The sequence below is a fragment of the Palaemon carinicauda genome, chromosome 8, assembly GCF_036898095.1.
Source record: "Palaemon carinicauda isolate YSFRI2023 chromosome 8, ASM3689809v2, whole genome shotgun sequence".
In the NCBI taxonomy this organism is placed as follows: domain Eukaryota; kingdom Metazoa; phylum Arthropoda; class Malacostraca; order Decapoda; family Palaemonidae; genus Palaemon; species Palaemon carinicauda.
In genome coordinates, this window is record NC_090732.1 from 11,840,704 (window position 1) to 11,856,610 (window position 15,907).

At 40.1% G+C, this 15,907-nt stretch overlaps 1 protein-coding gene across 1 annotated transcript in view; it reads right to left on the reverse strand.

Annotated features, from left to right (window-relative positions):
* LOC137645655 (long-chain fatty acid transport protein 4-like) overlaps positions 1-15,907 on the reverse strand; it is a 129,108-nt gene that overhangs the window by 78,195 nt on the left and 35,006 nt on the right. The window contains exons 3-4 of the mRNA XM_068378488.1: positions 3,489-3,639; positions 3,069-3,194 (exon numbers count right to left, since the gene is read on the reverse strand). Of these exons, the coding sequence (XP_068234589.1) occupies positions 3,069-3,194; positions 3,489-3,639 (277 nt within the window). The remainder of the gene's footprint in view (positions 1-3,068; positions 3,195-3,488; positions 3,640-15,907) is intronic.

The window sequence follows — 15,907 nt, forward strand, 5'->3', positions numbered from 1 at the left end:
CATCAAAGAATTATATAAAAACCATAAATATAAAAGCTATTTTATTTATTCAACTTCTGGAGATATTCATAAAATCATAAATTCCAATGTTCTGAAAAAACAAACCTCTCAGTTAACACATGCCTATACAGTACAGTGCAATAAAATGCCATATCAATTATTCATAAATAATACAGTATGCCATGCCAATACTACGAAACATATTACTAATGTTAGAGAAGGTTCAGACAGCATATCCCACTACTAGTACAAAAGCCCAGACCAAGATACAGCTCATCTGAATGATTGGCTACAGTATTAGATCTTGCGTATTTGATTTAACCCCTTCACGACAAGGCAGTGTATCCGCCCTCAGTAGCTATATACAAGATTTGTCACCATCAGATATACTGTAAATGCACAGTTACTCTATGATAACCTACATTTCCATGTTTACATGTTTTGCTACAGATGACAGAATATACTTTCCATAAGTTTGCTTTATATTCTATTGTGTTTCACTCTAAACAATTTGAAAAATTCTTTCTATTCATTATGAAGGGATTATAGAAAAAAATTTCAGAATTTTCTTTACATTATTTTAATTGTAAATGACGTATCCAGTATATCAACGTGTGTAGTACTGATGTCTGAGTTTTGATGCCTGGGTGGACGTCCTTGTAGAAAGGGGATTAACGTACTGCAACCACTATATACTGTATTCTAATGATGAATTGTGCAAAATATCCAAACAAAATGTACTGCTAAATAATACCACTAAGGCATCATGTGAGAAACTTTTATTTTCTATCCTCTCTCTCTCTTCCTATAAAATGTACAGCATTCACAATGGCTATGATTTTGCTAAACAACTGCTTATACAGTTGAACCTCGCAATAACGGACTAATGGGGGGAAGGGCTGTTTATTTCCAATTGTCTGTTATGACAAAAATATGTTTCTTGAAGGATAAAATTAAGCAAAATCATGCTAAATTATATATTAGGCTACTACATATATATACCCAAAAACTTGCATATTTACCTTGGGTAACATCAAAATGGGCAGCTGAGATTAACACGCTCTCAGTTTTCATCCTTGGATGTCATTATTAGGGACAACAAATCAAATGAAACTCAAGAAAAGAAAGATCATTGCAAGTATGGACTGAATCAAAAACTAAATACAGTGCTGGAGAACATTAGTGATCAATCTCGGAACTAACATATTTCTTTTCCAATGATTAAATCAAATAGAATCATATAAAATTGCATACAAGACTAAAGTTTTATATTTGTAAATGAATGTGTAAATAAATGTAAATACAGCATACTATGGTATTTTTCTATGTATAAGACAACCTTTGGATAAGATGAAGTAAAAAATTAAGCTGTGTATAAGATAGGTTTTGCAATAACAGCAATCTTATCAAATTCAAAATGAACAAAATAAAGTTAGTTCTATAAAATATTTTTCTTATACACGTCACCTAAAAGAGAAACGCGCTTAGATGCCTGAAGAGTCATTTGTACTGGAGTAGTTTCCTTCCTTTCACAAAATATTATTAAAGTGGGTTGATAGGTACCGTTCCACATGTTTTTATTAGCTATCCCCTGTCCGTTTGAGAATTTTGTGCATCAATTTGAGCGCTTCAAATGAGCGCACCTGTCATCATCGTGATTGTCAAAAGTGTGTGTGTAACTGCAATCCCGCGTTCAGATGTAAGGAAATATGTCTCCTTGGGGAGAGTGCCCTGAAAGAGGAGCGAGCGAACCCATGGGATCGTGCAAAGATCTGTCACTGTGTGCGTGCTGTTGTGTGGTCCATAGCTGCAAGAGTATTAGGAACCCGCTGAGCACAGATAAGGTCTGGTGAGCCAAGGTTTTGTGATCTAGTCAGAAAAGGTGAAGCACGTTCATCAGAAAATGAATCACGAGTCAAAATCCCCTGCTTACTTGGAGACATGTTACTCACCATTGTACGCATTAGTAGGGGAGGACGCACTCAGCTCTGAAGCTCTCTCATGCGTAGAAGAAATATAGTACAGTACTGTATCTCTTCTGGGAAGAACTTGTTCCTCCTGATACAGTCTTCTTTGTAGAACTTGTAGGGGGGTGGAAAATAAAGAACGTCTGACTCCAGGGCACAACCTTTTTCTGGAGGAAGTACCCTGTAACCCCAGAGAAGCCAAAAGGCTTAGCACAGTGCTGTCAACTGGAACCATGTCTGAAATTTTAGAAGACTCCTCTCGAGGAAGAGGCTCACCTGTTTCACTTGGGGAAACAAGCAAGTCTCTTGGCCTTGAAACTTGTCCAAGAGTTAATTTGCCACTACTCTTTCCTGTCTCATCTCTCGAAGAGCACTAGTGGTTGAAAGAAGAGGTCTAACTGATTTCTTTGAGCTGGAGGATGAACCCAAGGGAGAAGAATAATTCTTAGTCTTCTTCTTACACCTCCTGCCATAAACCTGCCACTGGGAAGGTGACCACTACCTACATGCCTCACAGGGGAAATCCGAGTGGCACACATGTCCCCTGCACAAAGGGCACAAAGTATGAGGATCTCCTGCCACTAATAAAAGTATCGCATTTTCCAGATACACCCGGTAAGTCCCCATGTCCGCCTTCGGCATTGGGAAGCATAAACTAACACTCTCAAAAGAGAAGGAAAAGATTGTTAAGAGCCAAGTTTGAAGAAATGCCAATAGCACATTAGTGTAAGTCAGAGGCTGGAATCAAAGTAACTATTCAGTGTAACAGTAAGGGGGTGGGGCTTCCACGCTACTAGCCCGTACTGTAATTGTCGGTTACTGCCGACACTGTCGAGATCCAGCTGTGTTTGAATCAATCTCCTATTAAAGGACGAAAGTTTGTATTCGTGTAGGAGGACACCTTTTTTTTAGACTCATGACCCACTACAATTGCACCAATATCATATGATGTTTGTTGCTGATCTCCCAATAAATATAAATACACATTTATTGATGTTGGTCCTCTTGCAACTTGGCCTTTGCCACCTTTCCAGGTATTTGACATATGTAAAATAAGAGGTTTGTCTCTTGCTTGGGTAATAAAATACTAGTATATATTACCTTTGCACAACCAAGCCATATACAGACATATTCTGGACGATTAAACATATATAAAGCTATGTTATCACCGTGCTTAAAGCCTTGCTCGACCATGAAGTTGCCAATTCGATTACTATACTCATCAACCTGCAAATATAGTAAAATGTGTAGGACTTTAATATCATATGTAAGAAGAAATAATCTGCAATCTAAAGTCAATTAGTTATAAAAGAAATTACCCTATCTATTCTTATATTCAATAAACTTCTTCATGTACAGTAAACAGATATAACTCGTGAATGAGTAAAGCATGGGTATTAAATTAAATTGTATGGCTTACAGCATATCAAGATATCTGAATGTGCTAGCCTGCGTAACCTTCACAACATGTACTATACACAGTCTTTGAACACTGAATACATTAGCAACAAGAACACTAACCTGAGCAAATGTCCATTCCCGTCCTTCAAAAATTAAGGCCACTTTGTTTGGGTTTTTCCTGACATTTTCCATGAAAACTTTAGGAACATTTAAATTATGATATGCAGCCCACTTAAGTTTGGCCTTAACTTTCAAAAACCTTATACCCGCCCTGAAAAGAAAAAGATTTATGATAACCCATAGAAAGGTCAGCAGGATGCAGGAATTCATAAATATATTTCTGTAGAACTTTTTCTAATACAAGCTATTTCTTTACATTTACCTAATTCTAGGGTCGGAAGTTCTTTAGAAACATTCCAAGAGAAAAACCCATTCCTGTGGTAGGTATCCTTCTGGGTAGCACCTCCAGGGGTACTAGCTGCTGGCAGTAGTGAAAGCATTCCTTATGTTCATGTCATGAGAGCAACATCTTCCTGTCAATGATCCTGGAATTATTATATCTAAACTCTTATTTCCCCTTATTTTAGCATATTTCTTCCATTTTTCAAAATGTAATGCTAATATTTATTTTGTGTCAACGGTTTGTGCATAATGCTACCAAATTCATCCAACATTAGTGTGTATTTTTTTACATCAGCTGGAAGATCTGTTCTTAACGATCCAAAAAAGTACTTGTCGGCTGTCACTGATTGAGTTTCTCTGAAATCCTCTACAAAATTGAGGAAGGTGTTCACTCCCAAAATAAGAAAGTAAATCGAGACAATTTGATTTTGCTTTCAAGAGACCTTGAAGAGAGTTTGAGAGGACTAGCCAGTTATCTGGGTACAGAAGAATCTGGACTCATAAAAGATGTACAGTAGTCATTTGCTGCCTGGAGCCATATTTGCGAAACATTGCTGAGACCAAAACAAAGGCATCCAAACTGAGAGATTCGCTGTTTGGATTTACTTGTCATTGTAATTTTTCCCTGTACTTTATCCTTTACCCATAAAAGAAGGATGTCTGAAAGGTCTTAACTTATCTTTGGTTTTGACAATACTGATAGTTTTTAGAGTAGAAGCCATTACCAGATTCATAGTTGGCCTTAGTTTACTTACAAAATATGTGCTAATCTGACTGGATATAGCAGGGGACCAAATTGGCAAGCAGTAATGATTCCTGTCTTATGAGCCTCATTACAGACCCATTCAAACAGGAAAAAACTTATCTACACCTGATTATCTAGTAAAGAAAGCTGTGGTGCTTTTCTGGCTCCATCATCTATTGTGTGGTCCAAGCACTTAAAAAAAAGACAATACTCTTGATATTTATATTTTTATGGCACCTGAGAGAGAGAGAGAGAGAGAGAGAGAGAGAGAGAGAGAGAGAGAGAGAGAGAGAGAGAGAGAGAGAGAGAATAAGTTGATGAAATTGAATGCAGTGTTTTTGTTTCTTTCTTTCCCTGACATAAATTCAAGAATTTTTCTCTACAATCCACAATATCATTTAGTTATGTTAATTTTATTCTTAAACTCTGTTTTTAAATATAATGCACAGTTAACACAATTACAGTACTTATTTTAGGTAATATACAGTTCACTTAGTAAGAATATGAAAAAAGTTGAGGACTTGGTGTCAATCTTAGACAATTGTGGGAAAAATTTGTTTCTTATCCGTGATTTTGGCATACGCGACTGTTTTCATACAATAATTACCTGGTAATTGAGGATAACGTGAGATGACAGTATATAGAATTTTTATAAACATGTAAGAAAGCCAGCTTCTGATATAAACTTGATCTGTTCTATGACACAAAAAGCAGAATACAGCCTACTTTTCCTTGATAGACAGCTGCAAAAGACTGTCACATGTACCCAGACATCTCCTGTGCAATGCCTTGCAAAAAGTCTCTTGTTCAGAGGAGATACTGGATAGTCTCCAACTGTGAAGTTACAGCGACTTCACAGATTGGTGATACCTACGAAGATGCGGTTGATAGAGAAGAGTGGACCATTGAGGAAGTTTTCTAGGGACCTCGACTAGTGGTGCTAACAGATCGGGATACCACTCAGCACGTGGCCATCTAGAAGGCACTGGGGTCAGCCTGAGTCCTGGCATGATCAACACTGTTGATCAGTCGGTGGATCTGGCTAACCCAGTGATTCTCAACCAGTGTGCCACGGCATACTGGTGTGCCATGAGATTATTTGAAGTGTGCCACGAAATATAGTCATGGCACACCAGAAAATACGAAAAATGGGTATAGATTTTGGTTTCACATGAATGAAAAGTAACGCTTATTGATACTGACAATTATTTGAAATATAGCCTACTTTGCAGTTTACATAAGTAACTTTCAGCCATTTGAGTTCGTCATAATATTTATAATAATTCTACAATTAATGAAAGTTTAATATTATAAGTGGAGATGGCATTCGGTATTGTGATGGGCGTCGTTCTGTCTGGGATGTATGACGTGGTATTGCCTCATGCTTTCAAATCGTTTTTAGTATAGTTCCTTTTGTTTCAACCAAAATAGTTGCATTTTAATGTAGCACTGTGTCTACTTGTAATGAGTATATTGCTATGTTGTTATTGAATTTTGATCTTCAGGCTGCCCGTTGTTGCTATCATCTGCAATCGATGTTAGGAGTTTAATCACTTCCAAGTTTGATAATTGATATATGTATCATATACGTAATCATCGTAATGTAACCAGATTTGTGAGCTAAAAGAAGGACACTTCCCTCTTGTATATACCGTACATGTGTGTGTGTATGCATAAAGCACATACATAAATACATACAGTACATACATACACAATATGTACATATATATATATATATATATATACAGTGAACCCTCGCTACTTCGCGGTTCGGCAATCGCGGATTCACCACTTCGCGGGGTTTTCCCATAACCCATATATATATACATATCGCGGATTTTCCGGAAAATTCGAAAATACCGCGAAATCTGAAGACCCCCAAATACGATATTTTGTTACCTATAATTCCATTAATACTGTAATTAGTAATATCTGCTCTTACTGATTGTTCATTGCATTACATATGATATATAATTCAGCACAGAAAGAAATAAAACACGAAAAGAGAATGTGATCATACAATAATTCAGTACGTAGTAAAATTAAATCGAACATGAAACGCAAATCAGATGCAGTCATACCATATTAGAATGGTGTGTACTGTAATGGATGTGCTTCTTTTCCATGAATCTTTTGTATGTATACGTACGTAGTACAGTACAGTACTGCATCCAATAATATTCTTTGTTGCAAAAATCACATTTCGAATAAGCGTACGAGAGAGAGAGAGAGAGAGAGAGAGAGAGAGAGAGAGAGAGAGGGAGAGAGAGGCGTAAAATAGCGTACGTAAATTTTTATTATTATTGTTATTATTATTATTATTGTTGTTGTTGTTAATAAAATTATTATTGTTATTATTATTATCATTATTATTATTATTATTACTGTACAGTATTATTATCATTATTTATTATTATTACGGTATTGTACTTAATCTACGTACGTTCAGTATGCGCGGGGCATCTTCTATGAGTAACCAACGCATCATAGTACTGTAAGACGGGTTGTGATTGGTTCAAGCGCTGATAGATGACGAATCAGAACTCAAGTTTTGTTATCTAGCCTGTGATTGGTGTTTTGCCCGCATCTTCTACCCGCAGCATCAAAGTTCTCGCGGGGCTGGATCGTTCACTTTCTCTTACCGCGTATCGCTGAGTAGACGTTCTTAAGTTTGTGAAGTTTAATCTGTGCTGTGTGCGACCTTTTTAAGTTGAACTTTTTGTTACAGTACTGTACGTAAATCCTACTGTAATGGCTCCCAAGCGTTCTGCTTCTCTTAAGGCTGGTAGTGAGCCTAAACGCCACCGAAGGATGATGACGATAGCTGAGAAGGTTACGCTTCTCGACATGTTAAAAGATGGTAGAAGTTACGCGGCCGCCGGCCGCCATTTTGGCATCAACGAATCCACCGTTCGCTATATCAAAAAGGACGAGGCGAACATTAGAAAGACGGCTGCAATCACCTTTAGCAGATCAGCGAAGCGAGTCGTTACAACGCGTAATAAAACGATCGTACGCATGGAAGGTGCTTTAGCTGTGTGGATTGCCGACTGCCGGAAGAAGAACTTAGCTTTGGATACGAACACCATCCAAACAAAGGCTTTGAGTTTATATGAGAATTTTGCTGCAAAGGAACCTAAAGACGATGACGGCAACCATGCTGAAGATGATGATGATGCAGATGATCCTCAACCAGGGACATCCACTGATTCCCAGCCTCAGAAATGTTTTTCCGCAAGCAAAGGATGGTTCGCGAAGTTTCAGAAACGCTTCGCCCTGAAAAGCGTTTCCCTGCATGGGGAGTCTGCTTCCGCTGACACTGCCGCTGCTGAAACTTACGTGAACCAGACGTTCAAGAATATTATCGCCGAAGGTGGATACAAGCCGGAACAAGTCTTTAATATGGATGAGACTGGCTTGTTTTGGAAGAGAATGCCGTCGCGAACTTTCCTGTTCAAAGAGGAAGCTAAAGCCTCTGGCTTTAAGGCATTCAAGGATCGCGTTACCCTCGTGATGTGTGGCAATGCTGCTGGATTTTTGTTAAAGCCGGGGCTTATTTATAAGTCGAAAAATCCTCGCGCTTTGAAAAATAAAAATAAGAATCTCCTTCCCGTGTACTGGATGCATAATCAAAAAGCATGGATTACGAAGATGCTGACCTCCAACTGGTTCCACCAGTGTTTTATCCCGCAAGTCAGCAAATATCTCTTAGAGAAGGGCTTGCCATTCAAGATCCTTCTCCTTATGGATAACGCTGGTGGACACGCAACTGACCTGTCGCATGAGGGCATTCAGGTTGAGTTCCTGCCACCCAACACCACGTCATTAATTCAACCGATGGACCAGGGGGTTATCAGGGCGTTCAAGGCCCTCTACACGAAGAATACCTTGGCGGACCTCGTTGCGTGTGTGGATGCTGCCCAAGATGACGAGGATGAAGATTTCAACTTGAAGGTGTACTGGCGGCAGTACACCATAGCCACGTGCCTGCAGAATATTCAGAAGGCACTTCAAGAGATGAAACCTGCAACCGTGAATGCGAGCTGGAAGAAGTTGTGGCCCGATATTGTTTACGACGACAAGGGATTTACTCCGTCGGAAATCCAACACTCTGCAATATGGAAATCTGTGCAGTTGGCTGCCATAATTGGAGGTGACGGGTTTGGCGACATGACGACTGAAGACGTCGACGAGTTGTTGGACTGCCATTCCCAGCCCCTAACTGACGCAGACCTCGAAGACCTGACGAAATCGGCAAGTGAGGAAGAGAGTGATACCCAGGAAGAGACCCAAGAAAATGTCGAAGAAACGGGCTTAACATTAGAACGGCTTGCCAAGTTCTGCAACCATATCAAGGAGGCGAAAGAAATGTTACAAGAGTGGGACGAGGATATGGTTCGCTCGATGCAATTCTCCAACAAGGTCGATGACATCATGACTCCCTACAGGATGCTCTTGGATCGAAAAAAGCAGCAGCGGCAACAACTTCCGATCACAATGTTCTTCCAGCCTCGCAAAAAAGAGCCAGTTCCTCCTGCTAGTACGCCTTCGGAAGAAATTGAAGAAGTTTCCCAGGAAGAAGTTGAAGAGGTGTCCCAGGAAAAGACACCTCCATCTGAAGAGACGTAAAATACTATCATTGACTGCACAGTAGAACACATCATCAGCTTCATCATCATCATTTCTACTGTGCAGCAAATTCATCGCCATCACCATTCAAGTTTTTCTTCAACTTCTTTCGTGGTGAGTACAGTAACAATCTTTATTTTTTACTTTAATATTCTTACTGCCTGTTTTATAGTTTAGTAATGTACGTACTGTATGCATTAAGTTAAAGGGAAGGTTTTAAAAGTCTACATGTTGTAACCTATCATATTTTTTTTTGTTTAAAATTTACATTTACGTACGTAAAACAATCTCTCTCTCTCTCTCTCTCTCTCTCTCTCTCTCTCTCTCTCTCGTAAATTGTTTTCCTGCTTTGCTACGTACAATACTGTATAATTTATATTTGTAAGGTAACATATTTTGTAAATGCTTTTACTGTAAATACTGTATGTACTGTATCATTATTTATCACTATCATCATGCGCGTTAAATGCCTTGTTTGTTCTGAGTGTGGTTGTTTACTGAGCGTACACGCCGTCGTTTCAGGCGGCGTCATAAAGAAAAAGATTTCATTTGGAAGTCCTAAGAAAAATACGTAAACTAAAACATTGGTAATAAAAAAATCAACATACAGTACTGTATAATCAATATAATCGATGCAAAAACTAACCTATACATATATGTGTACACTAAATGAGTTTGGTTCTTCATTATGATCAGAGATGAACGTAAACAAAACATTGGTTGCCATTTTTTATCGTGCTTTTTAGGTGTTTAGGAAACGCATGATATAAAATCGCCTTTAATATTTGTGCCTGTTTTAGTTTAGGGTGCTGTAGTACATGCATTAAGTGTTCTGTACATTAAAGGGTGGTTTGTTAACAGTACTACGTACAAGGGAAGGTTTTAAAAGTCCGAATATACATGTTAAATAAATAGGTAAATATGATGTCACTACTTCGCGGATTTTCACCTATCGCGCCCGCGTCTGGAACCTATCTACCGCGATAAACGAGGGTTCACTGTATATATATATATATATATATATGTATGTATGTATGTATATATATATATATATGTGGAATTATAAACACACACATGCACACATATCTTTTGATATAATTATGAATACAATTTACATATCTTTGCCAATAGTTATTTAAATTTTACTTAAAATCATGTGCATGCCTTTTGTTCAGTCTTTGGTAGGTATATTTCTGTAAAAGAAATGCACATCATTTGAGACTCCTGTACTACTAAAAGCTTCACATATAAACAACGTTGGATGAATGTACATGTGAGGATGGATGGTCTATCAACCATTACATAACATCTCTCTCTCTCTCTCTCTCTCTCTCTCTCTCTCTCTCTCTCTCTCAGACACGCACACATACAATTCAGTAAATATTGGGGCACACTTATAAGAAAGCAGAACATATTAGTAACATTAAAAAAGTAGGGCATATGTACAATCAGTTAAGTGATTTGTTCCGCTCAAAAGCAGAGCTCTGGTCACCTTGCCTACGCGTATCATACGTGTCTGAGTCTCGCTCTCATTGCATACTCTCGGTGTCTTGTTGTCAGTGTCGGTTGAGACAGTACTTGAGTGGTCATGGTAGTGTACTTCACCAATCACATTACTAGCCTTTTTGTTTCATTCAGTCTGTTGGGGTTTTATGATAATTCTCATTGACCAGTGTATTTGCAGGACAAGAGTACCATGTTTATTGATTTTAGTGCATTCCTTCACAATGGAAAAATTTCTTATAAGAAAGGAGGCTAGTGGCAGCCGTGAGTCTGATAGTGAACAATCATTGAACCCAACAAACTCCAATGTAAAAAAGGCAAAAATTCGCCATTATTTACATAGACAGTATAATGAGAGCTACTTGAAGTTCGGATTTTTTTGGTCTGGAGATGCTGCTCAACCAAATCCATTATGTGTAGTTTGCGGCGATAAAATGTCAAATGAATCCATGGTACCAAGTAAGTTAAAGAGACATCTCACTTCTAAACATTCATCTCTGCAGGATAAAGATCTTGTATATTTTCAAAGGCTTTTAGATCAGCAATTGAAGCAGCGCAATGTATTTGAGAAAACAATGACCGCATCAGAAAGGGCTCAGCTTGCTTCATTTGAAGTCGCAGAAATAATAGCATTAAAATCACACTTGCTGAGTCAGTTATACTGCCCGCTTGCAAAAAGATTGTTAAATCCACGTTTGGTGAGAAAGCTGAAAAAGAAATTAGCAAAATCCCCTTATCAAATGATACAATACACAGAAGAATTTTAGATTTATCTGAAAATATTGAAAAAAAACGTTCAGAAAAAACTTCAGGATTCTACTTTTGCATTAACTGTTGATGAGTCCACGGATATAAGCAACACTAGTCACTTGCTTGCATTTGTACGTTTTATTGATGGCAGTGAAATAATCAATCAGTTTTTGTGCTGCAAAGGAATGTCAACTACTACTAGAGGTCAAGATATTTTTGATGTGATAACTGACTACCTTAGAGAAATGAATTTAACATGGAAATCTTGTGTAGGCATTTGCACTGATGGAGCCCCATGTATGACAGGCTGTATTAAAGGATTTTTATCTCTTGCAGAAAAAGAAAATCCAGATCTTATTCGTACTCATTGTTTTTTTACACAGAGAAGTTCTTATTTCAAAAATATCACAAGAAGATTTAAAACTGGTGTTACACCAGCTAGTTGAAATAGTAAATTATATTAAAAGTAGGCCTTTGAAGTCAAGATTATTTGAACAACTATGCAAAGGAATGGACTCCCAGCATGTTATATTACTAATGCATACCGAAGTTCGATGGCTATCGAAAGGTAAGGTATTAACTTGTGTTCATGAATTACACAAGGAATTAATCATATTTTTCGACCAAGAAAAGCAGGGAAAATTCTGTGAGCATCTTCGTTGTGAACTTTGGATGTCTAAACTGGAATACCTAACAGAAATATTCAGTCAATTAAACAACACAAACAGTAGCATGCAAGGGAGAAATGAAAATATTCTGACCTCAACAGATAAGTTAGTTGCTCTAAAAATGTTATTTTCATTAGTAAAATAAATTTTTGAATATACTTACCCGGTGATCATGTAGCTGTCAGCTCTGCTGCCCCGACAGAAAAACCTAAGGACGAAATACGCCAGCGATCGCTATACAGGTGGGGGTGTACATCAACAGCGCCATCTGTCGAGCAGGTACTCAAGTACTTCATGTCAACACAGAACCAATTTTCTCCTCGGTCCACTGGGTCTCTATTGGGGAGGAAGGGTGGGTCCTTTAATTCATGATCACCGGGTAAGTATATTCAAAAATTTATTTTACTAATGAAAATAACATTTTTCAATATTAAACTTACCCGGTGATCATGTAGCTGATTCACACCCAGGGGGGTGGGTAGAGACCAGCATACATGTTAACATTAAAAGCTAAGTATTTCGTATTTCATTTTAGCAGTTATTCAAAATAACAAACATAAAATAAATAAGTACCTGGTAAGGAAGTCGACTTGAACAATTACTCTGCCTTTTTAAGTACGTCTTCCTTCCTGAGCCTCGCGATCCTCATAGGATGCTGAGCGACTCCTAGGAGCTGAAGTATGAAGGGTTGCAACCCATACAACAGGACCTCATCAAAACCTCTAATCTAGGCGCTTCTCAAGAAATGACTTTGACCACCCGCCAAATCAAGTAGGATGCGAAAGGCTTCTTAGCCTTCCGGACAACCCAAAAACAATAATAAAACATTTCAAGAGAAAGATTAAAAAGGTTATGGAATTAGGGAATTGTAGTGGTTGAGCCCTCACCCACTACTGCACTCGTTGCTACGAATGGTCCCAGAGTGTAGCAGTTCTCGTAAAGAGACTGGACATTCTTAAGATAAAGAGACGCGAACACTGATTTGCTTTTCCAATAGGTTGCGTCGATTATACTTTGCAGAGATCTATTTTGTTTAAAGGCAACGGAAGTTGCGACAGCTCTAACTTCGTATGTCCTTACCTTCAGCAAAGCTTGGTCTTCCTCACTCAGATGGGAATGAGCTTCTCATATTAACAGTCTGATAAAATAGGATAAAGCATTCTTTGACATAGGCAAAGATGGATTCTTAACTGAACACCATAAAGCTTCAGACGGGCCTCGTAAAGGTTTTAAATAGAACTTAAGAGCTCTTACAGGACATAAGACTCTTTCTAGTTCATTTCCAACCATACGATAAGTTTGGAATATCGAACGATATTGGTCAAGGCCGAGAAGGCAGCTCGTGTTGGCTAGAAAACCAAGTTGTAGAACATGTAGCCGTTTCAGATGAGAATCCGATGTTCTTGCTGAAGGCATGAATCTCACTGACTCTTTTAGCTGTGGCTAAGCATATCAGGAAAAGAGTCTTTAAGGTGAGATCTTTCAGGGACGCTGATTGTAGCGGTTCGAACCTGTCTGACATAAGGAATCTTAGTACCACGTCTAAATTCCAACCAGGTGTAACCAAACGACGCTCCTTCGTGGTCTCAAAAGACTTAAGGAGGTCCTGTAGATCTTTATTGTTGGAAAGATCTAAGCCTCTGTGACGGAAGACTGATGCCAACATGCTTCTGTAACCCTTGATAGTGGGAGCTGAAAGAGATCGTTCTTTCCTCAGATATAAGAGAAAGTCAGCTATTCGAATTACAGAGGTACTGGTCGAGGATACGGATACTGACTTGCACCAGTTTCGGAAGATTTCCCACTTCGATTGGTAGACTCTAAGGGTGGATGTTCTCCTTGCTCTAGCAATCGCTCTGGCTGCCTCCTTCGGAAAGCCTCTAGCTCTCGCGAGTCTTTCGATAGTCTGAAGGCAGTCAGACTAAGAGCGTGGAGGCCTTGGTGTACCTTCTTTACGCGTGGCTGACGCAGAAGGTCCACCCTTAGGGGAAGTGTTCTGGGAACGTCTACTAGCCATCGAAGTACCTCGGTGAGCCATTCTCTCGCGGGCCAGAGGGAATCAACTAGCGTCAACCTTGTCCCTTCGTGAGAGGCGAACTTCTGCAGTACCTTGTTGACAATCTTGAACGGAGGGAATGCATATAGATCTAGATGTGACCAATCTAGTAGAAAGGCATCTATATGAACTGCTGCTGGGTCCGGGATTGGTGAGCAAAATATTGGGAGCCTCTTGGTCATCGAGGTTGCGAAGAGATCTATGGTTGGCTGGCCCCAGGTGGCCCAAAGTCTCTTGCATACATCCTTGTGGAGGGTCCATTCTGTTGGAATTATTTGTCCCTTCCGACTGAGACAATCTGCCATGACATTCAAGTTGCCTTGGATGAACCTCGTTACTAGTGAAATGTCTAGACCTTTTGACCAGGTGAGGAGGTCCCTTGCGATCTCGAACAATGTCAGAGAGTAGGTCCCTCCTTGCTTGGAGATGTACGCCAAAGCCGTGGTGTTGTCCGAGTTCACCTCCACCACTTTGCCTTGAAGGAGAGACCTGAAGCTTTTCCAGGTCAGACGTACTGCCAGTAGCTCCTTGCAGTTGAAATGCATTGTCCTTTGACTCGAGTTCCATAATCCCGAGCATTCCCTACCGTCTAATGTCGCACCCCAGCCAACGTCCGATGCGTCCGAGAAGAGAACGTGGTTGGGAGTCTGAACAGTCAGGGGAAGACCCTCTCTAAGGTTGATATAGTCCTTTCACCAAGTCAGACAAGACTTTATCTTTCCGGAAACCGGGATCAAGACTGATTCTAGCGTCTTGTCCTTTTCCAGTGAAAAGCTAGATGGAATAGAAGAGGACGGAGGTGTAGTCTTCCTAGTGACACAAATTGATCCACGGATGAGTGTCCCTACCAGACTCATCCACAGCCTGACTGGGCAGCGTTCCTTCTTCAGCATCTTCTGGATGGATAGCAGGGCTGGGGGTTGATCGTCTTGTTCAGCAACGTCCTCATCAGAGGGTTCCTCATCCGAAACTGATGAGGAAACGGCAACGGAGTGGGCAACGTCTGACTCGCTGAATCCGGTCGCACTGGTGGATACGTGACGGAGCCGGACGCATGGCATTGCTGCACAGTCTGTGAACTGTCAACAACCATGGGTGCGCGAGGAAGTACAGCGTCAACCCGAACTGTCTAGACTGTCTGGGTTATGCAGTCAACACCCTACCGGGTTGCTGAGGTTGACGCACTGCGTCACAACAAGTCACCTCTGCTGGTTGTTGAACGTCTTCCTAGTGACACACTGAACGTCAACAACCACCTCCGAGCGTCGCTTAACGTCAACGTGCGACTGGCAACCCACACTGGGTCGCATCGGTGGAGGAACCACCTCAACTGGCAGACGCGAGTAGGATACCTCAGCGTCAACAGGGCGCACAACCAACCGGTTGGAAGGTTGTTGGCCAGAAGGTTCTTCTCCGCATTTAAGTCCTCAATCAAGGACACAAGCTTGGACTGCATGTCTTGCAGCAAAGCCCATAGGGTCTACGGGAGCAGGTGTGGCAACAGACGGGGTTAGCGACTGAGGCGGAACCATTTACCATCCCTGGAAGCCTTGTTATGTGTGACATAATAGTACAGCAACACTTCAAAGGCTCGACAAAAGTGAGAAGTTGACCTGTAAACAACTTGGAGCGTCTCCTGGCTAGGCGCCAGGGCGAGTCTACCAGAATTGAGAAGTCCATCTGGGCAGAGGCAAGAACTTCCAAGCCGAGAACTTCTCTCGTGTCTTATCAGACTCTCGCTCTATAAGCCAGTTTAAAAGAAGGGAAAGCAAAGGCTGTATCCCTA